At 43.1% G+C, this 27,668-nt stretch overlaps 1 protein-coding gene across 1 annotated transcript in view; it reads right to left on the reverse strand.

Annotated features, from left to right (window-relative positions):
* Positions 1-27,668, reverse strand: part of LOC106570917 (WD repeat and FYVE domain-containing protein 3) — a 292,588-nt gene that overhangs the window by 139,208 nt on the left and 125,712 nt on the right. Inside the window, exons 5-10 of the mRNA XM_082961602.1 lie at positions 7,838-8,008; positions 7,258-7,450; positions 6,698-6,884; positions 6,611-6,633; positions 4,813-5,889; positions 3,698-3,865 (exon numbers count right to left, since the gene is read on the reverse strand). Coding sequence (XP_082817728.1) covers positions 3,698-3,865; positions 4,813-5,889; positions 6,611-6,633; positions 6,698-6,884; positions 7,258-7,450; positions 7,838-8,008 — 1,819 coding nt within the window. The remainder of the gene's footprint in view (positions 1-3,697; positions 3,866-4,812; positions 5,890-6,610; positions 6,634-6,697; positions 6,885-7,257; positions 7,451-7,837; positions 8,009-27,668) is intronic.

Raw genomic sequence — 27,668 nt, forward strand, 5'->3', positions numbered from 1 at the left:
AAAGGAAAGGGGGGATAACTAGTCAGTTGAACAACTGAAAGGAAAGGGGGGATACCTAGTCAGTTATACAACAGAAAGGTAAAGGGGGATACCTAGTCAGTTATACAACAGAAAGGAAAGGGGGGATAACTAGTCAGTTGAACAACTGAAAGGAAAGGGGGAAACCTAGTCAGTTGTACAACTGAAAGGAAAGGGGGATACCTAGTCAGTTGTACAACAGAAAGGAAAGGGGGATACCTAGTCAGTTATACAACTGAAAGGAATGGGGGGATACCTAGTCAGTTATACAACTGAAAGGAAAGGGGGATACCTAGTCAGTTCTACAACTGAAAGGAAAAGGGGATACCTAGTCAGTTGTACAACAGAAAGGAAAGGGGGGATACCTAGTCAGTTGTACAACTGAAAGGAAAGGGGGGATACCTAGTCAGTTATACAACAGAATGGAAAGGGGGATACCTAGTCAGTTGTACAACAGAAAGGAAAGGGGGATACCTAGTCAGTTGTACAACTGAAAGGAAAGGGGGATACCTAGTCAGTTGTACAACTGAAAGGAAAAGGGGATACCTAGTCAGTTGTACAACAGAAAGGAAAGGGGGGATACCTAGTCAGTTGTACAACAGAAAGGAAAGGGGGATACCTAGTCAGTTGTACAACAGAAAGGAAAGGGGGATACCTAGTCAGTTATACAACTGAAAGGAAAAGGGGATACCTAGTCAGTTGTACAACAGAAAGGAAAGGGGGGATACCTAGACAGTTGTACAACTGAAAGGAAAGGGGGATACCTAGTCAGTTGTACAACTGAAAGGAAAGGGGGATACCTAGTCAGTTGTACAACAGAAAGGGGGGATACCTAGTCAGTTATACAACTGAAAGGAAAGGGGGATACCTAGTCAGTTGTACAACAGAAAGGAAAGGGGGATACCTAGTCAGTTGTACAACAGAAAGGAAAGGGGGGATACCTAGTCAGTTATACAACAGAAAGGAAATGGGGATACCTAGTCAGTTGTACAACAGAAAGGAAAGGGGGGATACCTAGTCAGTTATACAACTGAAAGGAAAGGGGGGATACCTAGTCAGTTATACAACTGAAAGGAAAAGGGGATACCTAGTCAGTTATACAACTGAAAGGAAAGGGGGATACCTAGTCAGGTATACAACAGAAAGGAAAGGGGGATACCTAGTCAGTTGAACAACAGAAAGGAAAGGGGGGATACCTAGTCAGTTATACAACTGAAAGGAAAGGGGGGATACCTAGTCAGTTATACAACTGAAAGGAAAAGGGGATACCTAGTCAGTTATACAACTGAAAGGAAAGGGGGGATACCTAGTCAGTTATACAACTGAAAGGAAAAGGGGATACCTAGTCAGTTGTACAACAGAAAGGAAAGGGGGGATACCTAGTCAGTTGTACAACTGAAAGGAAAGGGGGGATACCTAGTCAGTTGTACAACTGAAAGGAAAGGGGGATACCTAGTCAGTTGTACAACAGAAAGGGGGGATACCTAGTCAGTTATACAACAGAAAGGAAAGGGGGATACCTAGTCAGTTGTACAACAGAAAGGAAAGGGGGATACCTAGTCAGTTGTACAACAGAAAGGGGGGATACCTAGTCAGTTATACAACAGAAAGGAAAGGGGGGGATACCTAGTCAGTTATACAACAGAAAGGAAAGGGGGAAACCTAGTCAGTTATACAACTGAAAGGGGGGATACCTAGTCAGTTATACAACTGAAAGGAAAGGGGGATACCTAGTCAGATGTACAACAGAAAGGGAAAGGGGGATACCTAGTCAGTTATACAACTGAAAGGAAAGGGGGATACCTAGTCAGTTATACAACAGAAAGGAAAGGGGGGATACCTAGTCAGTTATACAACAGAAAGGAAAGGGGGATACCTAGTCAGTTATACAACTGAAAGGAAAGGGGGATACCTAGTCAGTTATACAACTGAAAGGAAAGGGGGATACCTAGTCAGTTATACAACTGAAAGGAAAGGGGGATACCTAGTCAGTTGTACAACTGAAAGGAAAGGGGGTACCTAGTCAGTTATACAACTGAAAGGAAAGGGGGATACCTAGTCAGTTATACAACTGAAAGGAAAGGGGGATACCTAGTCAGTTATACAACTGAAAGGAAAGGGGGATACCTAGTCAGTTATACAACTGAAAGGAAAGGGGGATACCTAGTCAGTTGTACAACTGAAAGGAAAGGGGGGATACCTAGTCAGTTATACAACAGAAAGGAAAGGGGGATACCTAGTCAGTTATACAACAGAAAGGAAAGGGGGATACCTAGTCAGTTATACAACTGAAAGGAAAGGGGGATACCTAGTCAGTTATACAACTGAAAGGAAAGGGGGATACCTAGTCAGTTATACTACTGAAAGGAAAGGTGGATACCTAGTCAGTTATACAACTGAAAGGAAAGGGGGATACCTAGTCAGTTGTACAACTGAAAGGAAAGGGGGATACCTAGTCAGTTGTACAACAGAAAGGAAAGGGGGGATACCTAGTCAGTTGTACAACAGAAAGGGGGATACCTAGTCAGTTATACAACAGAAAGGAAAGGGGGATACCTAGTCAGTTATACAACAGAAAGGAAAGGGGGATACCTAGTCAGTTATACAACAGAAAGGAAAGGGGGATACCTAGTCAGTTGTACAACTGAAAGGTAAAGGGGGGATACCTAGTCAGTTGTACAACTGAATGCCTTCAACTGAAATGTGTCTTCTGCATTTAACCCAAATCAGAGAGGTGCCCGGGGAACAGTGGGTTAACTGCCTTGTTCAGGGGCAGAACGACAGATTTTTTACCTTGTCAGCTCGGGGATTCGATCCAGCAACCTTTCAGTTACTGGCCCAACACTCTAACCACTAGGCTACCTGTATGATCTCTGTGGTAACTTGTATCTGGACAGGGTGAACTCTGAATTACTATATGCAAAGGGTTTTCATTGTCTTCACAGGAATTCTGTCTTATTTCCATTGGTCTCATCCACCACACAAGTATTTAAATGCTGTGACTCTCAGGTGGTGATTGGGCCTTGGGGGTCAGGTTACACTGTAAACTTGGTATCGTTTGATTGGTCAATGGTGGTTGATTTTGGGTTGAAAGGTTACACCTTCAGTTGTTCTAAATGGAATTAAATGTATTTTGTTCTCTCTCTTATCCTGTAGGAAGATTGTATGATTCATTCTCATTTCCTAGACTTCTAAGGCATCTCTTTGTTCATGCTTTGTCCTGTAAGTTAACTTTAGTATCTATATGCTTAGAATAATACCTCTTAATTCTTGCTAAAGCTTTGAAGATTACACCGTTATGCCTTGTATTGTGAATCAATTCATTTTCACCGAGTCATTAAATAATACTTGCTTTGATATTTGGCTTCTCATGACCAGTCCTTTGCCTTAGTCAGCTAAACCCATTATACTTTATGGCACATGGTTCAACTGTAGTCTCTTGCATATTGCTAATTATCTTATGGAGTAAAATAAACATTTTAATGGGCTAATTGATTCATTTTTTTATGAATTGATTAATTGTTTGATTCATTGAGTCTACAGAGGAGGAACACGGGAGTCTACAGAGGAGAAACAGGGGAGTCTACAGAGGAGAAACAGGAGGGTCTACAGAGGAGAAACAGGAGGGTCTACAGAGGAGAAACAGGAGGGTCTACAGAGGAGAAACAGGAGGGTCTACAGAGGAGAAACAGGCGGGTCTGCATCAGACCCAGTAATGTTCCCATGTCATCATCTCCACTAGAGGACAGAACCAGCTGCTGGATGATCATCAGAGCATGGTCCCTGCACTGATCATACTTCACTATGTTGTGGACACAACGCGCTCCTCCAAACTCTCTGAACAGACCTGGGGGGGGGGGATGGGGAGAGGAGAGAGGGGAGAGGAGAGAGGGATGGGGGAGAGCAGAGAGGGGAGAGGGATGGGGGAGAGGGATGGGGGAGAGCAGAGAGGAGAGAGGGGATGGGGGAGAGCAGAGAGGGGAGAGGGATGGGGGAGAGCAGAGAGGGGAGAGGGATGGGGAGAGCAGAGAGGGGAGAGGGATGGGGGAGAGGGATGGGGGAGAGCAGAGAGGAGAGAGGGGATGGGGGAGAGAAGGAGAGAGGTGAGAGGGATGGGGAGAGAAGGAGGGATGGACGAGGGATGGGGGAGAAGGAGAGAGGGGATGGAGGAGAGAAGGAGAGAGGGGATGGGGAGAGAAGGAGGGATGGACATTGGAAGAGACACAATAAGAGATGATACTAATAATAATCTTTATTCACCCATCACACTCCCTCCCTCACACTCATTTATCATACACATCTCTGAGTCTCCATCTCTCCATCTCTGCTGGAGAACACTGACTCATCATATTAGTCTGGCCTCCACTACCGCTCCTTACTCAGACCAGGATAGTGGGAGAGAGAGACAGAGAAAAAAGAGAGATCGAGACAGAGACTAACACACTATGTTGTAGAGGGAGAGGAAGAGGAAGGGGTTAATATCATAACACACTATGTTGTAGAGGAAGAGGAAGAGGAAGGGGTTAATACCATAACACACTATGTTGTATAGGGAGAGGAAGAGGAAGGGGTTAATATCATAACACACTATGTTGTAGAGGAAGAGGAAGGGGTTAATACCATAACACACTATGTTGTATAGGGAGAGGAAGAGGTTAATAACATAACACACTATGTTGTAGAGGAAGAGGAAGGGGTTAATATCATAACACACTATGTTGTAGAGGAAGAGGAAGGGGTTAATATCATAACACACTATGTTGTAGCGGAAGAGGAAGAGGAAGGGGTTAATACCATAACACACTATGTTGTAGAGGAAGAGGAAGAGGAAGGGGTTAATATCATAACAGACTATGTTGTAGAGGAAGAGGAAGAGGTTAATACCATAACACACTATGTTGTAGAGGAAGAGGAAGGGGTTAATACCATAACACACTATGTTGTAGAGGAAGAGGAAGAGGTTAATATCATAACACACTATGTTGTAGAGGAAGAGGAAGAGGAAGGGGTTAATATCATAACACACTATGTTGTAGAGGAAGAGGAAGAGGAAGGGGTTAATATCATAACACACTATGTTGTAGAGGAAGAGGAAGAGGAAGGGGTTAATATCATAACACACTATGTTGTAGAGGAAGAGGAAGAGGTTAATATCATAACACACTATGTTGTAGAGGAAGAGGAAGGGGTTAATACCATAACACACTATGTTGTAGAGGAAGAGGAAGAGGAAGGGGTTAATATCATAACACACTATGTTGTAGAGGAAGAGGAAGGGGTTAATATCATAACACACTATGTTGTAGAGGAAGAGGAAGAGGTTAATATCATAACACACTATGTTGTAGAGGAAGAGGAAGAGGAAGGGGTTAATATCATAACACACTATGTTGTAGAGGAAGAGGAAGAGGAAGGGGTTAATATCATAACACACTATGTTGTAGAGGAAGAGGAAGGGGTTAATAACATAACACACTATGTTGTAGAGGAAGAGGAAGGGGTTAATACCATAACACACTATGTTGTAGAGGAAGAGGAAGAGGTTAATAACATAACACACTATGTTGTAGAGGAAGAGGAAGGGGTTAATATCATAACACACTATGTTGTAGAGGAAGAGGAAGAGGAAGAGGTTAATATCATAACACACTATGTTGTAGAGGAAGAGGAAGGGGTTAATATCATAACACACTATGTTGTAGAGGAAGAGGAAGAGGAAGGGGTTAATACCATAACACACTATGTTGTAGAGGAAGAGGAAGGGGTTAATATCATAACACACTATGTTGTAGAGGAAGAGGAAGGGGTTAATATCATAACACACTATGTTGTAGAGGAAGAGGAAGAGGAAGGGGTTAATACCGTAACACACTATGTTGTAGAGAAAGAGGAAGGGGTTAATATCATAACACACTATGTTGTAGAGGAAGAGGAAGAGGAAGGGGTTAATATCATAACACACTATGTTGTAGAGGAAGAGGAAGGGGTTAATATCATAACACACTATGTTGTAGAGGAAGAGGAAGGGGTTAATAATCATAACACACTATGTTGTAGAGGAAGAGGAAGGGGTTAATATCATAACACACTATGTTGTAGAGGAAGAGGAAGGGGTTAATATCATAACACACTATGTTGTAGAGGAAGAGGAAGGGGTTAATATCATAACACACTATGTTGTAGAGGAAGAGGAAGGGGTTAATACCATAACACACTATGTTGTAGAGGAAGAGGAAGGGGTTAATATCATAACACACTATGTTGTAGAGGAAGAGGAAGAGGAAGGGGTTAATATCATAACACACTATGTTGTAGAGGAAGAGGAAGAGGAAGGGGTTAATATCATAACACACTATGTTGTAGAGGAAGAGGAAGAGGTTAATATCATAACACACTATGTTGTAGAGGAAGAGGAAGGGGTAATAATATCATAACACACTATGTTGTAGAGGAAGAGGAAGGGGTTAATATCATAACACACTATGTTGTAGAGGAAGAGGAAGGGGTTAATACCATAACACACTATGTTGTAGAGGAAGAGGAAGAGGAAGGGGTTAATATCGTAACACTGTTCAGAACATCTCTACACTACTGTCATCAATGACCTGCTCCAGCCTGGGGGGAGATGGAGTTGTTGATATTGAAACACACACACACACACACTCTAATATGAGCCTACCTGAGCATGAGGTCACAGAGGAATGTGTATCCCTGACACATCCTGAAGTCGTCCAGCAGGGTCTGAGACACGTCGCTGGAGTCCTTCAGGAAGCAGGACAGACCAGCAAACATCTCTACGATCTCTAAAGGTGAGAGGTCATCTGACTGCTGCATGTTCTGGATACACGTGGCCAGGCACTCTTTCTCTGAGGGAGGGAGGGAGGGAGGGAAGGAGGGAAGGAGGGAAGGAGGTTAATATGGCAGCAGCCACACACACACACACACACACACACACACACACACACACACACACACACACACACCATCAATCTGTATTTTCTCGGTACACAGACACCAACCATTTAGGGTTGTAAAAATTCTGAAAACATTCCCAAAATGCAGTTTTTTTCCCAGAATTCCCATTTGGAGGCTTGACAAATTTAGGAGGGAATAAAACTGGAATTGATTTAACAATTACAAGTGGAAATCCTCTCAACAAATTTTTGGGAAAATAAATGGGAATGTTTTCTGAATTTGGCCAACCTTACAACAAAAACACAACCAACACCAAACTCTCACCGTGGATATACTTGATGACGTTGACGCTGAGTCCGTGTCGTGAGATGGTGGTGAGGACCTGGCCGGCGCTCTTCCTCCAGGGCAGGTTGTGGGGGGGGCACCACGACGTGATGGCGGAGAAGAGTAGCTGGAGGTCATCTTTCTGGGCCAGTTCCTCCGCAGGAGAGACAAAGCTACACAGCTTCACAAGGATCTAGTGACAACACAGAAATAAAAGAGTTTCAACATATTAAAAAACACTTCACCAGGATACCCCTTACCCCCTTACCCCACATAGCTTCACTAGGATACCCCTTACCCCACATAGCTTCACTAGGATACCCCTTACCCCACATAGCTTCACTAGGATACCCCTTACCCCACATAGCTTCACTAGGATACCCCTTACCCCACATAGCTTCACTAGGATACCCCTTACCCCACATAGCTTCACTAGGATACCCCTTACCCCCTTACCCCACATAGCTTCACTAGGATATGGGGGAACTGAGCTAGAGAAGGGGGGCTAGAGGCCAGGATGGAAGGGCTAGGGAGAAGGGGCTAAGGAGTAGTGTTTAGGGAATAGGCGTTGATTACAGACCTGTGCGAAGACCTTCTGCAGCAGGGCCCGACGGTCAGCCTGGGGCAGCTCTGAGGTCTGGGTCTGTGAGGTCCCAGGGGCCTCGGCCATGTGAGGAAGGTCAAAGAACAGATACAGACACTTCACCAGGGTGGACGGCACCGACATGGTGGTCATGCAGTCCACCGTTTTCTACAGGGAGGAGAAAGCCCCCCCCCCACACACACACACACACACACACACACACACACACACGTTACAGAAAGCCCCAGCAAAATCAGCCTTGCAATTACCAGTTATGTACTCAGACAGTGACTCACTCTTACCTGTGAAAAGTGTGCTTGTGTGTGTGTGTGTTCATTAAGTTCATGTTTTCACCGTGTGTGTGTGTGTGTGTGTGCGTGTGTGCACCATGTGTGTGTGTGTGTGCACCATGTGTGTGTGTGTGCACCATGTGTGTGTCTCTCATGCGGCAGGCTTTGAACTTTGATAACACTGTCAACCTCAGTGACAGTAATGAGACTAGTTCTCCCCAAACCTCTGTCTGTCTCTCTCTGTGTGTGTGTGTGTGTGTGTGTGTGTGTGTGTGTGTGTGTGTGAGAAAATCATGGCTGTTTATTGACGCAGAGGGAAAAACACAGGAACAGAGGGGTTCGTGCTTATTCATGTAAATGATTCACGCAATCAAACGCTAACTCCCACACACACACACACACACACACACAGGTGTATATGTGCATGGCTGCTGTGTTGTGCTGTGAGCTGAGCTCCCCTCCATTCATTACTGAGATGCCTGGGAGAGGACTCATATCGCTGAATCTTTGAGAAGAGCAGTAACACAAAGACACACACAGCAAAACAGAACAGAACAGAGGGGAGGGGAGGAAAAGAGGAGAGGAGAGGGGAGGAGAGGAGAGAAAAAAAACAAGTGTTCCTGATGAGGAAGCAGCAGAGAGGAGAGAGGAGGGGACGGTAGAGGGTGGTTGGACTGAACGGTAGAGGGTGGTTGGACTGAACGGTAGAGGAGGAGACAGTAGAGGGTGGTTGGACTGAACGGTAGAGGAGGAGACAGTTGTTTGTGTATATCTGGGTGTAATGTGTGTTGTTTGTGTATATCTGGGTGTAATGTGTGTTGTTTGTGTATATCTGGGTGTAATGTGTGTTGTTTGTGTATATCTGGGTGTAATGTGTGTTGTTTGTGTATATCTGGGTGTAATGTGTGTTGTTTGTGTATATCTGGGTGTAATGTGTGTTGTTTGTGTATATCTGGGTGTAATGTGTGTTGTTTGTGTATATCTGGGTGTAATGTGTGTTGTTTGTGTATATCTGGGTGTAATGTGTGTTGTTTGTGTACATCTGGGTGTAATGTGTGTACTGTTCTTTTCTTCTGAAAAGAAAGGAGAGAAGAGCAGAGAGGAGAGGAGAGGGGAGGAAAGCAGAGGGGAGGGGAGGGGAGGAGGCAGAATTTAGAATGTGTTGGAGGATGAACCGAGAGAGAGAGAGAGCGCGAGAGAGAGAGAGCGCGAGAGCGAGAGAGAGCGCGAGAGCGAGAGCGAGAGAGAGAGAGAGGAGAGAGAGAGAGAGAGAGAGAGAGAGAGAGAGAGCGAGAGAGAGAGCTGTTGTTGCTATGACGTCAGGTGGAAGCGAGGGCGCCAAGAGGCCCTTTGTTTTACTCTCTGAGACCGCCGAGCTGGGTGGGTGTGTGTGTGTGTGTGTGTGTGTGTGTGTGTGTGTGTGCGACAACAGAGCAGGGAACACACACACATCCATTACCCCAGCCAATCAGTCAGTCAGTCAGGGTAGAAAGATGCTCGACACAGAAACAGTAGAAATAGACTGTTCTGTCCCGTTTTGCTTTACAGTCCTGCAATGACCTGTTCTTCACACACATGCTGCCATATAATCACATTACATTATAATGACATTATATTGAGCAATTACTTACATCTACCAACTGAATGAGAATCAAGATTAGTAGATACAGGCTCTCATTGTCTGTACGTTGGTTCATTCTATGAAAGGGATCAAACTACATATTTTAGTCAAGTCAAGTCTAGAAGGGTCAAAAGTTGGGTGAAGGCCACAATTGAAAAGAGGTTACTTGCTGTGTGGACGTGCAACAGGCTACTATTTAATTTCCCTGCTGTGTGGACGTGCTACAGGCTACTATTTAATTTCCCTGCTGTGTGGACGTGCTACAGGCTACTGTTTAATTTCCCTGCTGTGTGGACGTGCTACAGGCTACTATTTAATTTCCCTGCTGTGTGGACGTGCTACAGGCTACTGTTTCATTTCCCTGCTGTGTGAACGTGCTACAGGCTACTGTTTCATTTCCCTGCTGTGTGGACGTGCTACAGGCTACTGTTTCATTTCCCTGCTGTGTGGACGTGCTACAGGCTACTGTTTCATTTCCCTGCTGTGTGGACGTGCTACAGGCTACTGTTTAATTTCCCTGCTGTGTGGACGTACTACAGGCTACCATTTAATTTCCCTGCTGTGTGGACGTGCTACAGGCTACCGTTTCATTTCCCTGCTGTGTGGACGTGCTACAGGCTACCGTTTCATTTCCCTGCTGTGTGGACGTGCTACAGGCTACTGTTTCATTTCCCTGCTGTGTGGACGTGCTACAGGCTACTGTTTCATTTCCCTGCTGTGTGGACGTGCTACAGGCTACTGTTTAATTTCCCTGCTGTGTGGACGTACTACAGGCTACTATTTAATTTCCCTGCTGTGTGGACGTGCTACAGGCTACCGTTTCATTTCCCTGCTGTGTGGACGTGCTACAGGCTACCGTTTCATTTCCCTGCTGTGTGGACGTGCTACAGGCTACTGTTTCATTTCCCTGCTGTGTGAACGTGCTACAGGCTACTGTTTCATTTCCCTGCTGTGTGGACGTGCTACAGGCTACTGTTTCATTTCCCTGCTGTGTGGACGTGCTACAGGCTACTGTTTCATTTCCCTGCTGTGTGGACGTGCTACAGGCTACTGTTTAATTTCCCTGCTGTGTGGACGTACTACAGGCTACTATTTAATTTCCCTGCTGTGTGGACGTGCTACAGGCTACCGTTTCATTTCCCTGCTGTGTGGACGTGCTACAGGCTACCGTTTCATTTCCCTGCTGTGTGGACGTGCTACAGGCTACTGTTTCATTTCCCTGCTGTGTGGACGTGCTACAGGCTACTGTTTCATTTCCCTGCTGTGTGGACGTGCTACAGGCTACTGTTTAATTTCCCTGCTGTGTGGACGTACTACAGGCTACTATTTAATTTCCCTGCTGTGTGGACGTGCTACAGGCTACCGTTTCATTTCCCTGCTGTGTGGACGTGCTACAGGCTACCGTTTCATTTCCCTGCTGTGTGGACGTGCTACAGGCTACCGTTTCATTTCCCTGCTGTGTGGACGTGCTACAGGCTACCGTTTAATTTCCCTGCTGTGTGGACGTGCTACAGGCTACTGTTTCATTTCCCTGCTGTGTGGACGTGCTACAGGCTACTGTTTCATTTCCCTGCTGTGTGGACGTGCTACAGGCTACTGTTTCATTTCCCTGCTGTGTGGACGTGCTACAGGCTACTGTTTCATTTCCCTGCTGTGTGGACGTGCTACAGGCTACTGTTTCATTTCCCTGCTGTGTGGACGTGCTACAGGCTACTATTTAATTTCCCTGCTGTGTGGACGTGCTACAGGCTACTATTTAATTTCCCTGCTCTGTGACATTAAATAAGAAGACGTCCTGTAGCACGTCACACAGCTGATTAATTAAACTGTAGAGAGTGAGAGGGAGAGAATCCATGTACACAAACAAGTGTGTGGTTAAAATTGGCCAAAAAAAACACATTCCTTTCCACAGAGCCGTGGGTTGAGACAGGGATGCAGCTTGAGCCCCACCCTCTTCAACATATATATCAACAAATTGGTGAGGGGAACTAGAACAGTCGGCAGCACCTGGGCTCAACCTACTAGAATCTGTCTACTGTTTGCTGACGATCTGGTGCTTCTGTCCCCAACCAAGGAGGGCCTACAGCAGAACCTAGATCTTCTGTCAGACCTGGGCCCTGACAGTAAATCTCAGACAAAAATAATGGTGTTCCAAAGAAGGTCCAGTCGCCAGGACCACAAATACAAATTCCATCTAGATACCGTTGCCCTAGAGCACACAAAAAACTATACATACCTCGGCCTAAACATCAGCCCCACAGTTAACTTCCACTAAGCTGTGAACGATCTGAGAGACAAGGCAAGAAGGGCCTTCTACGCCATCAAAAGGAACATCAAATCTGACACACCAATTAGGATCTGGCTAAAAATACTTGAATCAGTTATAGAACCCATTGCCCTTCATGGTTTTGAGGCCTGGGGTCCGCTCACCAACCAAGAATTCAGAAAATGGGACAAACACCAAATTGAGACACCGCATTCAGACTTCAGTAAAAATATCCTCTGTGTACAACGTAGAACACCAAATAATGCATGCAGAGCAGAATTAGCCCGATACGCGCTAATTATCAAAATCCAGAAAATAGCCGTTAAATTCTACAACCACCTAAAAGGAAGCGATTCCCAAACCTTCCATAACAAAGCCATCACCTACAGAGAGACGAACCTGGAGAAGAGTGCCCGAAGCAAGTTGGTCCTGGGGCTCTGTTCACAAACACAAACAGACCCCACAGAGCCCCAGGACATCAGCACAATTAGACCCAACCAAATCATGAGAAAACAAAAAGATAATTAATTGACACATTGGAAATAACTAACAAAAAAACTACCAGCCAAATGTATGACCATATTAGAAACCCATATTTCCCTCAGATTACACAGATCCACTAAGAATTCCACATAAAAAACATTTTGATAAACTCCCATATCTACTGGGTGAAATACCCCAGTGTGCCATCACAGCAGCAAGATTTGTGACCGGTTTCCACAAGAAAAGGGCAACCAGTGAAGAATAAACACCATTGTAAATACAACCCATGTTTATTTATTTTCCCTTTTGTATTTTTACTATTTGCACATCGTTACAGCACTGTATATTATAATATATATATATAAAATATGACATTTGAAATGTCTTTATTCTTTTGGAACTCTTGTGATGTAATGTTTACTGTTAATTTTATATTGTTTATTTCACTTTTGTTTGTCTATTTCACTTGCATTGGCAATGTAAACATATGTTTCCCATGCCAATAAAGCCCTGTGAATTGAATTGAGAGACAGATAGAAAAAGAGAGAGGAGAGAGACAAACTGAGGAGGAGAGAAGGAGAAGGGCCTCTAAAAAAGGAAACCGAGGCTCCGAGTCTCCAACCAATCCGACAAAAGAAGATTTTCAGCATTTCAGATCTTCAGTGAAGCAAGAGAAGCCTCCTCCCACCTCTCTGAAGACTCTCGGACCAATTGAAATGAAGTTTTTAAACAATGTCCTTCCAGTTTAAAGAATGTCTGTGATGATTGAGGGAGATAAAAACAAGTGCATGACAGCGTCCCAAAATGCACCCTATTCCCTATGGACCCTGGTCAAAAGCAGTGCAATACATAGGGAATAGGGTGCCATAGGGCCCTGGTACAAAAGTAGTGCACTACAAAGATAATTGGGTGCTATTCGGGACGCAATTCTTAAGTGACGACATTCCTCCCCTATGGCTCCCCTATGGTTCCCCTATGGCTGCTTGACAAATCACCGCATTTGTAATAATGAACAACCTTCCCACAACGTTCTGGGAACGGTGCAGGATAGTTGCTTGGCTTTGGAACATTCTTAGTGTGGAGTCATTAAAACTCGTTTTTCAACCACTCCACAAATTTCTTGTGAACAAACTATAGTTTTGGCAAGTCGGTTAGGACATCTACTTTGTGCATGACACAAGTACTTTTTACAACAATTGTTTACAGACAGATTATTTCACTTATAATTCACTGTATCACAATTCCAGTGGGTCAGAAGTTTATATACACTAAGTTGACTGTGCCTTTAAACAGCTTGGAAAATTCCAGAAAATGATGTCATGGCTTAAGAAGCTTCTGATAGGCTAATTGACATCATTTGAGTCAATTGGTGGTGTAGTTGTGGATGTATTTCAAGGCTTGGCTTCAAACTCAGTGCCTCTTTGCTTGACATCATGGGAAAATCAAAAGAAAACAGCCAAGGCCTCAGAAAAGAAATTGTAGACCTCCACAAGTCTGGTTCATCCTTGGGAGCAATTTCCAAACGCCTGACGGTACCACGTTCATCTGTACAAACAATAGTATGCAAGTATAAACACCATGAGACCACGCAGCCGTCATACGCTCAGGAAGGAGATGTGTTCTGTCTCCTAGAGATGAATGTACTTTGGTGCGAAAAGTGACAATCAATCCCAGAACAAGAGCAAAGGACCTTGTGAAGATGCTGGAGGAAACTTGTACAAAATTATCTAATATCCACAGTAAAACGAGTCCTATATCGACATAACCTGAAAGGCCGCTCAGCAAGGAAGAAGCTACTGCTCCAAAACTGCCATAAAAAAGCCAGACTACGTTTTGCAACTGCACATGGGGACAAAGATCATACTTTTTGGAGAAATGTCCTCTGGTCTGATGAAACAAAAATAGAACTGTTTGGCCATAATGACCGTCGTTATGTTCGAAGGAAAAATGGTGAGACTTGCAAGCCGAAGAACACCATCCTAACCGTGAAGCACGGGGGTGGCAGCATCATGTTGTGGGGGTGCTTTGATGCAGGAGGGACTGGTGCACTTCACAAAATTGATGGCATCATGAGCAGGGAAAATTATGTGGATATATTGAAGCAACATCTCAAGACATCAGTCAAGAAGAAAAAGCTTGGTTGCAAATGAGTCTTCCAAATGGACAATGACCCCAAGTATACTTCCAAAGTTGTGGCAAAATGGCTTAAGGACAACAAAGTAAAGGTATTGGAGTGGCCATCACAAAGCCCTGACCTCAATCCTATAGAAAATTGTGGGCAGAACTGAAAAAGCGTGTGTGAGCAAGGAGGCCAACAAACCCGACTCAGTTACACCAGCTCTGTCAGGAGGAATGGGCCAAAATTCACCCAATTTATTGTGGGAGGCTACCCGAAACGTTTGACCCCAAGTTAAACAATTTAAAGGCAATGCTACCAAATACTAATTGAGTGTATGTAAACTTCTGACCCACTGGGAATGTGAAGAAATAAATAAAAGCTGAAATAAATAATTCTCTCTACTATTATTCTGACATTTCACATTCTTAATGAAGTGGTGATCCTAGCTGACCAAAGACAGGGAATTTATACTAGGATTAAATGTCAGGAATTGTGAAAAACTGAGTTTAAATGTATTTGGCTAAGGTGTATGTGAACTTCCGACTTCAACTGTGTGTGTGTGTATATATATACTTCTCAAAAAAATAAAGGGACCCATGGAGGCCTGGATTTGGAGTCACACTCAAAATTAAAGTGGAAAACCACACAACAGGCTGATCCAACTTTGATTTAATGTCCTTAAAACAAGTCAAAATGAGGCTCAGTAGTGTGTGTGGCCTCCATGTGCCTGTATGCCTGGGCATGCTCCTGATGAGGTGGTGGATGGTCTCCTGAGGGATCTCCTCCCAGACCTGGACTAAAGCATCCGCCAACTCCTGGACAGTCTGTGGTGCAATGTGGCGTTGGTGGATGGAGCGAGACATGATGTCCCAGATGTGCTCAATTGGATTCAGGTCTGGGGAACGGGCGGGCCAGTCCATAGCATCAATGCCTTCCTCTTGCAGGAACTGCTGACACACTCCAGCCACATGAGGTCTAGCATTGTCTTGCATTAGGAGGAACCCAGGGCCAACCGCACCAGCATATGGTCCCACAAGGGGTCTGAGGATCTCATCTCGGTACCTAATGGCAGTCAGGCTACCTCTGGCGAGCACATGGAGGGCTGTGCGGCCCCCCAAAGAAATTCTACCCCACAACATGACTGACCCACCGCCAAACCGGTCATGCTGGAGGATGTTGCAGACAGCAGAACGTTCTCCACAGCGTCTCCAGACTCTGTCACGTCTGTCACGTGCTGTGTGAACCTGCTTTCATCTGTGAAGAGCACAGGGCGCCAGTGGCGAATTTGCCAATCTTGGTGTTCTCTGGCAAATGCCAAACGTCCTGCACGGTGTTGGGCTGTAAGCACAACCCCCACCTGTGGACGTCGGGCCCTCATACCACCCTCATGGAGTCTGTTTCTGACCGTTTGAGCAGACACATGCACATTTGTGGCCTGCTGGAGGTCATATTGCAGGGCTCTGGCAGTGCTCCTCCTGCTCCTCCTTGCACAAAGGCGGAGGTAGCGGTCCTGCTGCTGGGTTGTTGCCCTCCTACGGCCTCCTCCACGTCTCCTGATGTACTGGCCTGTCTCCTGGTAGCGCCTCCATGCTCTGGACACTACAACGCTGACAGACACAGCAAACCTTCTTGCCACAGCTCGCATTGATGTGCCATCCTGGATGAGCTGCACTACCTGAGCCACTTGTGTGGGTTGTAGACTCCGTCTCATGCTAACACTAGAGTGAAAGCACCGCCAGCATTCAAAAGTGACCAAAACATCAGCCAGGAAGCATAGGAACTGAGAAGTGGTCTGTGGTCCCCACCTGCAGAACCACTCCTTTATTGGGGTGTCTTGCTAATTGCCTATAATTTCCACTTGTTGTCTATTCCATTTGCACAACAGCATGTGAAATTTATTGTCAATCAGTGTTGCTTCCTAAGTGGACAGTTTGATTTCACAGAAGTGTGATTGACTTGGAGTTACATTGTGTTGTTTAAGTGTTCCCTTTATTTTTTGGAGCAGTGTACATACATACATACATACATACATACATACATACATACATACATACATACATACATACATACATACATACATACATACATACATACATACATACATACATACATACATACATACATACATACATACATACATACATACATACATACATACATACATACATACGTCTTTTTTTCTTTTCTTTTTTTTTCTGTAGTATTGAGGTTTGTGCCGTAGGCTATAGGCCCAATACATTAACATATTGGCTAAGATTGACTTGCCCTGCCATTGTTGTTGTTCTCAAAACATTTAGAAATTACACTAAACAAAAGTATAAACGCAACATACAACAAGTTTATTTTAAAGTAAAGGGTTTGGATCAGAAAACTAGTCAGTCTCTGCTTCATGACACATCTCCTTCACATAGAGTTGATCAGGCTGTTGATTGTGGCCTGTGGAATGTTGTCCCACTCAATGGCTGTGCGAAGTTACTGGATATTGGCGGACACTGGAACACGCTGTCTTAGACCTCGATCCAGAGCATCCCAAACATGCATAATGGGTATTGGCATGTCTGGTGGGTATGCAGGCCATGGAAGAATTGGGGCATTTTTAACTTCCGGGAATTTTGCACAGATCCTTGCGACATTGGGCCCTGTGCATTATCATACTGAAACATTTGTATTTGTAGTTATTATGGATTCCAGTTAGCTGCTGCCCATACTCCACTACCACATATCTACAACACAAAATCCACGTGTACGGTGTGTATAGTGCATATGTTTGTGTTGCTTCACAGTCCCCGTTGTTCCATAAGGTGTATTTTTAAAAATGTTTTTTAAATCTGATTCTACTGCTTGCATCAGTTACTTCATGTGGAATAGAGTTCCATGTAGTCATGGCTCTATGTAGTACTGTGCGCCTCCCATAGTCTGTTCTGGACTTGGGGACTGTGAAGAGACCTCGTGGCATGTCTTGTGGGGTATCCATGGGTGTACGAGCTGTGTGCCAATAGTTTAGACAGACAGCTCGGTGCATTCAACATGTCAATACCTCTCATAAATACAAGCAGTGATGAAGTCAATCTCTCCTCCACTTTGAGCCAGGAGAGATTGACATGCATATTATTAATATTAGCTCTCTGTGTACATCCAAGGACCATCTGTGCTGCTCTGTTCTGAGCCAATTGCAATTTTCCTCAGTCCCTCTTTGTGGCACCTGACCACACGACTGAACAGTAGTCCAGGTGTGACAAAACTAGCGTCTGTAGGATCTGCCTTGTTTATAGTGTTGTTAAGAAGGCAGAGCATGGCTTTATTATAGACAGACATCTCCCCATCTTAGCTACTGTTGTATCAATATATTTTGACCATGACAGTTTACAATCCAGGGTTACTCCAAGCAGTTTAGTCACCTCAACGTGCTCAATTTCCACATTATTTATTACAAGATTTAGTTGAGGTTTAGGGTTTAGTGAAAGATTTCTTCCAAATACGATGCTTTTAGTTTTAGAAATATTTAGGACTATCTTATTCCTTGCCACCCACTCTGAAACTAACTGCAGCTCTTTGTTGAGTGTTGCAGTCATTTCAGTCACTGATGTGTATAGTGTTGAGTCATCCGCATACATCAACACACTGACTTTACTTAAAGCCAGTGGGATGTCGTTAGTAAAGATTGAAAAAAGTAAGGGGCCAAGACAGCTGCCTTGGGGAATTCCTGATTCTAACTGGATTATGTTGGAGAGGCTTCCATTAAAGAACACCCTCTGTGTTCTGTTAGACAGGTAACTCTTTATCCACATTATAGCAGGAGGTGTAAAGCCATAACACACACGTTTTTCCAGCAGCAGACTATGATCAATAATGTCAAAAGCCGCACTGAAGTCTTAGAAAACGGCCCCCACAATTTTTTTCTCATCGATTTCTCTCTGCCAATCATCAGTCATTTCTGTAAGTGCTGTGATTGTTGAATGTCCTTCTCTATAAGCGTGCTGAAGGTCTGTTGTCAATTTGTTTACTGTAAAATCACATTGTTATCTGGTCAAACAACTTATTTTTTTGCAAAACTTTACTAACGGTTGGTAACAGACTGATTGGTCGGATAATTGAGCCAGTAAAGGGGCTTTACTATTCTTAGGTAGCGGGATTACTTTAGATTCCCTCCAGGCCTGAGGACAAACACTTTCTAGTAGGCTTAAATTGAAGATGTGGCAATATCATTCACTATTATCCTCAGTAATATTCCATCCAGATTGTCAGACCCCGGTGGCTTGTCATTGTTGATAAAACAACAATAATTTTTTCCACCTCTTCCACACTCACTTTACGGAATTCAAAAGTACAATTCTTGTCTTTCATAATTTGGTCTGATATACTTGGATGTGTAGTGTCAGCGTTTGTTGCTGGCATGTCATGCCTAAGTTTGCTAATCAAATTTTATTGGTTAGCAGATGTTAATGCGATTGTAGCGAAATGCTTGTGCTTCTGGTTCCGACAGTGCAGTAATATCTAACAAGTAATCTAACATTTTCCCCAACAACTACCTAATACACACAAATCTAAAGGGATGGAATAAGAATATGTACATATAAATATATGGATGAGCGATGGCCGAGCGCCATAGGCAAGATACAGTAGATAGTATAGAATACAGTATATACATATGAGATGAGTAATGTAAGATGTGTAAACATTAAAGTGACTAATGATTTGAGTCTTGCCAATCTTGCCAATTAAAGAATCATTAACCTGTTGGGTCTAGGGGGCAGCATTTGCACGTCTGGATAAAAAAAATGTACCCGATTTAATCTGGTTACTAATCCTACCCAGTAACTAGAATATGCATATACTTATTATATATGGATAGAAAACACTCTAAAGTTTCCAAAACTGTTTGAATGGTGTCTGTGAGTATAACAGAACTCATTTGGCAGGCAAAACCCTGAGACATTTTCTGACAGGAAGTGGATACCTGATGTGTTGTATTGACTTTAAACCTATCCCATTGAAAAACACAGGGGTTTAGGAATATTTTGGCACTTCCTATTGCTTCCACTAGATGTCACCAGCCTTTACAAAGTGTTTTGAGTCTTCTGGAGGGAGATCTGACCGAACAAGAGCCATGGAACGGTGATGTCCCATTAGACACCTGGCGCGCTACTTCATGTTGGGTACCCTCGTTCCAATACGTTATAAAAGACTATGCATTCGTCCACCTTGAATATTATTCATGTTCTGGTTAAAAAAGGCCCTAATGATTTATGCTATACAACGTTTGACATGTTTGAACGAACGGAAATATATTTTTTCCCCTCGTTCATGACGAGAAGTCCGGCTGGCTTACATCATGTGCTAACGAGACGGAGATTTTTGGACATAAATGATGAGCTTTTTTGAACAAAACTACATTCGTTATGGACCTGTGATACCTGGAAGTGACATCTGATGAAGAGAATCAAAGGTAATGGATTATTTACATAGTATTTTCGATTTTAGATCTCCCCAACATGACGTCTAGTCTGTATCGCAACGCGTATTTTTCTGGGCACAGTGCTCAGATTATTGCAAAGTGTGATTTCCCAGTAAGGTTATTTTTAAATCTGGCAAGTTGATTGCGTTCAAAAGATGTAAATCTATAATTCTTTAAATGACAATATAATATTTTACCAATGTTTTCTAATTTTAATTATTTAATTTGTGACGCTGACTTGACTGCCGGTTATTGGAGGGAAACGATTTCCTCAACATCAATGCCATAGTAAAACGCTGTTTTTGGATATAAATATCAACTTGATAGAACTAAAAATGCATGCATTGTCTAACATAATGTCCTAGGAGTGTCATCTGATGGAGATTGTAAAAGGTTAGTGTATCATTTTAGCTGGTTTTATGGTTTTGGTGACCCTGTCTTTGACTTGACAAAACATTACACACAACTCTTGTAAATGTACTGTCCTAACATACTCTAAATTTATGCTTTCGCCGTAAAACCTTTTTGAAATCGTAAAACGTGGTTAGATTAAGGAGATGTTTATCTTTCAAATGGTGTAACATAGTTGTATTTTTGAAAAATTTGAATTTTGACATTTATTTGGATTCAAATTTGCCGCTCTTGAAATGCACCTGCTGTTGATGGAGTGCACCACGGGTGGCACGCTAGCGTCCCACCTAGCCCCAAGAGGTTAAAGTAGTTGGCAATATCAGTTTGTTTTGTAATGAACGAGCCATCTGATTCAATGAATGATGGCGCCGAGTTAGCTTTTTGTTACCAAATTTTAATTGTAATTTAAGCTTTAAATCTTTTTACGATCATTCTTTATGTCATTTATCTTTGTTTCATAGCGTAGTTTCTTCTCTTTTTATTTAATTGAGTTTAGTCACATGATTTCTCTATTTGTAGTACGTTTGCAAATCGGTTGTGCAGCCAGATTTATTTGCCATACCTTTTGCCTCATCCCTCTCAACCATACAATTTTTCAATATCTCATCAATCCACGGGGATTTAAGTTGTTACAGTCATTTTCTTAATGGGTGCATGCCTATTAGTAACTGGGATAAGCAATTTCATAAATGTGTCAAGTGCAACATCTGGTTGTTCCTCATTACACACCACAGACCAACAGATATTATTTACATCAACAACATAGGAATCACTACAAAACTTGCTGTATGACCTCTTATACACTATATTAGGCCCAGCCTTTGGAACTTTGGTTTTCCGAGAAATGGCTACTATAATGTGATCACTACATCCAATGGATTTGCAGCATTAGTAAAGATGTGATCAATACATGGTGATGATTTCATTCCTGTGTTTGTAAATACCCTGGTAGGTTGACTGATAACCTGAACCAGGTTGCAGGCACTGGTTAAAGTTTAAAGCTTTTTCTTTAGTGGGCAGCTTGATGAAAGCCAGTCAATATTTAAATCACCCAGAAAATATACCTTTCTGTTGATATCACATACTGTACATTATCAAGCATTTCACACGCTATCCGGATACTGACTGTTAACACTTGGTGGTCTATAGCAGCTTCCCACCAGAATGGGCTTTAGGTAAGGCAGATGAACCTGTAGCCATATTACCTCAACAGTATTTAACATGAGATCCTCTCTAATCTTTACAGGAATGTGGTTCTGAATGTAAACAGCAACACCTCCACCACTGGCATTTCTGTATTTTCTGTAAATGTTATAACCTTGTATTGCTACCACTATATCATCAAATGTATTGTCTAAGTGGGTTTCAGAGAGTCAAAATATGAATGTCATCTGTTACTAGCAAGTTATTAATTTCATTCAACTTGTTTCTTAAGCTACATATGTAAACGTGGGCTATTTTGAGCACCTTTCTGGGATGCTTGCTTGTTTTCATTGCTTTACTGGGAAGCTTAGCAGAAGTACATATGCTCAAGTTATTTATGCTACTAGGGCACACAGCCTCAGTGTTAACATCATAAAACTGGTTCATAGGCACATGATTACTGCATACAATAGCTGCAGGATCAGCAGAGGTATTCAGGGCAGTTAGAGGGACATAAATTAGGTTACTTACAATGTCTGCCAACGCCCCTGGGATAATATACATTTACTGAAGCATTATGACGACTCAGCGACACAATGGTAGGGATTAAATGAGCTGGACTTGGGTCATTGATAAGTCATTGTCTCAACGCAGCCTTATAATCCTGTGGAAGGATCCAGGATCCCATATGATTTGGGTGGATCCTATCCTCCTTATGAAACCTGTTTTCAAAAGGTATCGAAAGTCAACAAAAGTTACAGATATGATGGGTCTTTTATTAGTGTCTAGCAGAGAGTCAATCAATCAGCTCTTTGAAATCCAGTTTCAACTGTTCAGAGCTGCCCTTCATTATGTCATTAGAACCCAACTGGACTACGATAGAATCGATTTCAATGTCCTGGTGTAGTACATTCACTGAGCAGCTTAGTAATGTAATTAAAACCCACATGGACTAGGATAGAATCTATGTCCATGTCCTGGTGTAGTACATTCAGTGAGCAGCTTAGTAATGTCATTTACTCGAGTTCTGGGATAGGACATTGTTTTTGCACCAGGAACAGTCACATTTCTTACTGTGGAACACACTTCTCCATGTGTGTCAGTGGCCATTTGAAGGTGAGCATTTGCCCACTTAAATTGGTTATGACTCCGAACTGCGGTGAAGACCCTGGTGAGGATGACGAGCACGCTGATGGTCTTCCTCAGACAGTTGCTGACCGTTTGTGAAGAAATTCTTCGGTTGTACAGTTTCATCAGCTGTCCGGGTGGCTGGTCTCAGATGATGCAGCAGGTGAAGAAGCCGGATGTGGAGGATCTGGGCTGGTGCGGGTACACCTGGTCTGGGTTGTGAGGCCGGTTGGACATTCTGCCAAATTCTTTAAAACGATGTTGGAGGTGGCTTATGGTAGAGAAATGAACATTAAATTCTGTGAAAACTGTTCTGGTGGACATTCCTCCAGTCAGAGTGCTAATTGCACGCTCCCTCAAAACTTGAGACATCTGTGGTATTGCGTTGTGACAAATCTGCACTTTTTAGTGTCCACATTTTGTCCACAGCACAAGGTGCACCTGTGTAATGATCATGCTGTTTTATCAGCTTCTTGATATGCCATACCTGTCAGGTAGATGGATTATCTTGGCAAAGGAGAAATGCTCACTAAAAGGGATGTAAACAAATTTGTGCACAACATTTGAGAGAAATAAGCTTTTTGTGCTTATGGAACATTTCTGGGATCTTTTATTTCAGCTCATGAAACATGGGACCAGCACTTACATGTTGCGTTTATATTTTTGTTCAGTATATATATATATATATATATATATATATATATATATATATATATATATATATATATATATATATATATATATACACACAGTTGAAGTCAAAGGTTTACATGCACCTTAGCCAAATATATTTAAACTCAGCTTATCACCATTCCTGACATTTAATCCTAATAACAATGTCCTGTTTTAGGTCAGTTAGGATCACCACTTTATTTTAAGAATGTGAAATGTCAGAATAATAGTAGAGAGAGTGATTTATTTCAGCTTTTGTTTCTATCATCACATTCCCAGTGGGTCAGAAGTTTACATACACTCAATTAGTATTTGGTAGCATTCCCTTTAAATTGTTTAACTTGGGTCAAACATTTTAGGAAGCCTTCCACAAGCTTCCCACAATAAGTTGGGTGAATGTTGGCCCATTCCTCCAGACAGAGCTGGTGTAACTGAGTCGGGTTTGTAGGTCTCCTTGCTCACACATGCTTTTTCAGTTCTGCCCACAAATTTTCTATAGGATTGAGGTCAGGGCATTTGTGATGGCCACTCCAATACCTTTACTTTGTTGTCCTTAAGCCATTTTGCCACAACTTTGGAAGTATGCTTGGGGTCATTGTCCATTTGGAAGACTCATTTGCAACCAAGCTTTCTCTTCCTGACTGATGTCTTGAGATGTTGCTTCAATATATCCACATAATTTTCCCTGCTCATGATGCCATCAATTTTGTGAAGTGCACCAGTCCCTCCTGCATCAAAGCACCCCCACAACATGATGCTGCCACCCCCGTGCTTTACGGTTGGGATGGTGTTCTTCGGCTTGCAAGTCTCCCCATTTTTCCTCCAAACATAACAATGTTCATTATGGCCAAACAGTTCTATTTTTGTTTCAGTCGACCAGAGAACATTTCTCCAAAAAGTACGATCTTTGTCCCAATGTGCAGTTGCAATCCGTAGTCTGGCTTTTTTATGGCGGTTTTGGAGCAGTGGCTTCTTCCTTGCTGAGCGGCCTTTCAGGTTATGTCGATATAGGATTAGTTTTACTGTGGATATAGATACTTTTGAAACTGTTTCCTTCAGCATCTTCACAAGGTCCTTTGCTCTATTTCTGGGGTTGATTTGCACTTTTCGCACCAAAGTATGTTAATCTCTAGGAGACAGAATGCGTCTCCTTCTTGAGCGGTATGACAGCTGCGTGGTCCCATGGTGTTTATACTTGAGTACTATTGTTTGTACAGATGAACGTGGTACCTTCAAGTGTTTGGAAATTGTGCCCAAGGATGAACCAGACTTGTGGAGGTCAACAGTTTTTTTTTCTGAGGTCTTGGCTGTTTTCTTTTGATTTTCCCATGATGTCAAGCAAAGAGGCACTGAGTTTGAAGGTAGGCCTTGAAATACATCCACAGGTACACCTCCAATTGACGTCAATTAGCCTATCAGAAGCTTCTAAAGCCATGACATCATTTTGTGGAATTTTCCAAGCTGTTAACTTAGTGGATGTAAACTTCTGACCCACTGGAATTGTGATACAGTGAATTATAAGTGAAATAATCTGTCTGTAAACAATTGTTGGAAAAATTACTTGTGTCATGCACAAAAGTAGATGTCCTAACCGACTTGCCAAAATTATAGTTTGTTAACAAGAAATTTGTGGAAATTGTTTACAGACAGATTATTTCACTTACAATTGAAAAATGAGTTTTAATGACTCCAACCTAAGTGTATGTAAACTTCTGACTTCAACTAATATATATATATACGAACTCGGGAGAGGCGAAGGTCGAGAGCCGTGCGTCTTCCGAAACAACCCAGCCAAGCCGCACTGCTTCTTGACACAACGCCCACTTAATCAATGTGTCGGAGGAAACACCGTACACCTTGCGACCGTGTCATCGTGTATTGCGCCCGGCCCGCCACAAGAGTCGCTAAAGCACGATGGGACAAGAACATCCCTGCCGGCCAAACCCTCGTCTAACCCGGACAACGCTGGGCCAATTGTGCGCCGCCCGATGAGTCTCCCGGTCGCGGCCGGCTGCGACAGAGCCTGAACTCGAACCAGGATCTCTAGTGAGCACAGCTAGCACTGTGATGCAGTGGCTTAGACCACTGAGACAGAACCTGGACTCTAACCCAGAATCTCTAGTAACACAGCTAGCACTGAGATGCAGTGCCTTAGACCACTGGGACAGAGCCTGGACTCTAACCCAGAATCTCTAGTAACACAGCTAGCACTGAGATGCAGTACCTTAGACCACTGAGACAGAGCCTGGACTCTAACCCAGAATCTCTAGTAACACAGCTAGCACTGAGATGCAGTACCTTAGACCACTGAGACAGAGCCTGGACTCTAACCCAGAATCTATAGTAACACAGCTAGCACTGAGATGCAGTACCTTAGACCACTGAGACAGAACCTGGACTCTAACCCAGAATCTCTAGTAACACAGCTAGCACTGAGATGCAGTGGCTTAGACCACTGAGACAGAACCTGGACTCTAACCCAGAATCTCTAGTAACACAGCTAGCACTGAGATGCAGTGGCTTAGACCACTGCGCCACTCGGGAGGCCCTAGAACTGTTGTTAATTGGTTAATGTTGCATAGGCCAATGTTTTTTATGTAATGTTTAAAAAACATCTGAGCGGTAGAGCTCTGCTTGCATTTTGACTCAGAAAAGGTTGGTGACCTCTGCTTTAACAGAACTTTCCAGAAAAGTTATAACATTTCATTTCAATGTTAGTAATGTTCTAGAAACCTTCTCCAAATAGTTCAAAGAACATTAAGAAACAAAATGTTCATCTGTGGGAATTTCAGTACTTCAGCATAACGTTTCCTACAGGTTTCCTCCTGGTTATATTTAAAGTCATGTTCTCAAAGGGTTCCGAAGGCGTTAAGAAAACGTTCCATAAAAAAAAAAAAAAAAAACACAAGAAAACATTCTAAGAACGTTCTCTGAATGTGACTAATAATTGATTGCATGGTGCAAGAATGACTGCTATTAATTGATTATTGAATGTTATGATGGACACAGCTTTGTAGAACCAAAACATACATACACAGCCTCTGCTCAACAAACTCAAACTCGAGAACAAATCGTTTCGGGTCTGCAGTTTGCAAATGACTGTGCTTTATCACCTTGCCTGGATACCCAGACTACTTCCTCCGGCCAAACGCTAAGCCATGGATGTTTTTTTCTCCCCGCAACGGAATGTATGTAGCGAACGACAGAGCAGAGGAAGAGTCGTCAGGCTACTTACCGCCCTCATGGAGCATTACGCCAAGAGTCGTTCACAATCTAGTCCGGTTGTGGCCACAACTAGATCTCGTTTCAAATGTATTAAGATTTATATGCCTTCAATCGACAAAAGTACATTGTTTAAAGCACAAGTCTCAGTCACAAATGACTGAGACTTATGCTTTAAAGTCTCAGCTCCAATAACCCTTCTACGGTGAACGACATGTGAACTAAAAGGCTCGTAGAATCATGACTCTTTCGAGTTTTCAGTTCATCGTTTGCCATTAGGGGTTCCTGCTCTGGACATTACTAACTCAAATGAGTCGAAATATTCGTTTGACTTAACGACTCGAAAAGATCCAAATCAGCCGAACTTCCAATCACTACAAAATAACCTATTATTTGCGTAAAACGTTGTCAGAACCTCCCTGCAACGTCAAAATAGCCATTCCCAGAACAGGCTATTTTTGTTTGTTTGTTTGTTTGTTTTATCGGTCAGGAAACGTATGGATTCGTTCCCACAATCGATGTAAAACGAAAAACATACGTTCCGACAACCTCCAAGGAACCCAATGTGCTAGCTGGGTTACTGTGCCTGGAAAAGGTTCTCTTCCTACCTCTCCAATAAGAGGCAATACATCACTATTGGAGAGTCCAGATCGGAGGACACTGCAGTCCCACAGGGGTCAGTGCATTTTTAAATTTTTGTCATTTAGCAGACGCTCTTATCCAAAGCGACTTACAGTAGTGAATGCATACATTTCATTAAAAAAAAAAAATCCGTACTGGTCCCCTGTGGGAATTGAACCCACAACCCTGGCGTTGCAAACATGTTGCAAACACCCTGTGGGTCAGTCCCACAGGGGTCAGTGCTGGGGCCTACACTGTTTTTAACCGACATGCTCCCTCTCAGACAAATCCTCAGATACTATAACATCAACATCCATCGCTACACTCACAATAACCAGGTTACAGTGAGGGAAAAAAGTAATTTGATCCCCTGCTGATTTTGTACGTTTGCCCACTG

Source organism: Salmo salar, chromosome 15 (assembly GCF_965601325.2).
Source record: "Salmo salar chromosome 15, fSalSal1, whole genome shotgun sequence".
NCBI lineage: Eukaryota > Metazoa > Chordata > Actinopteri > Salmoniformes > Salmonidae > Salmo > Salmo salar.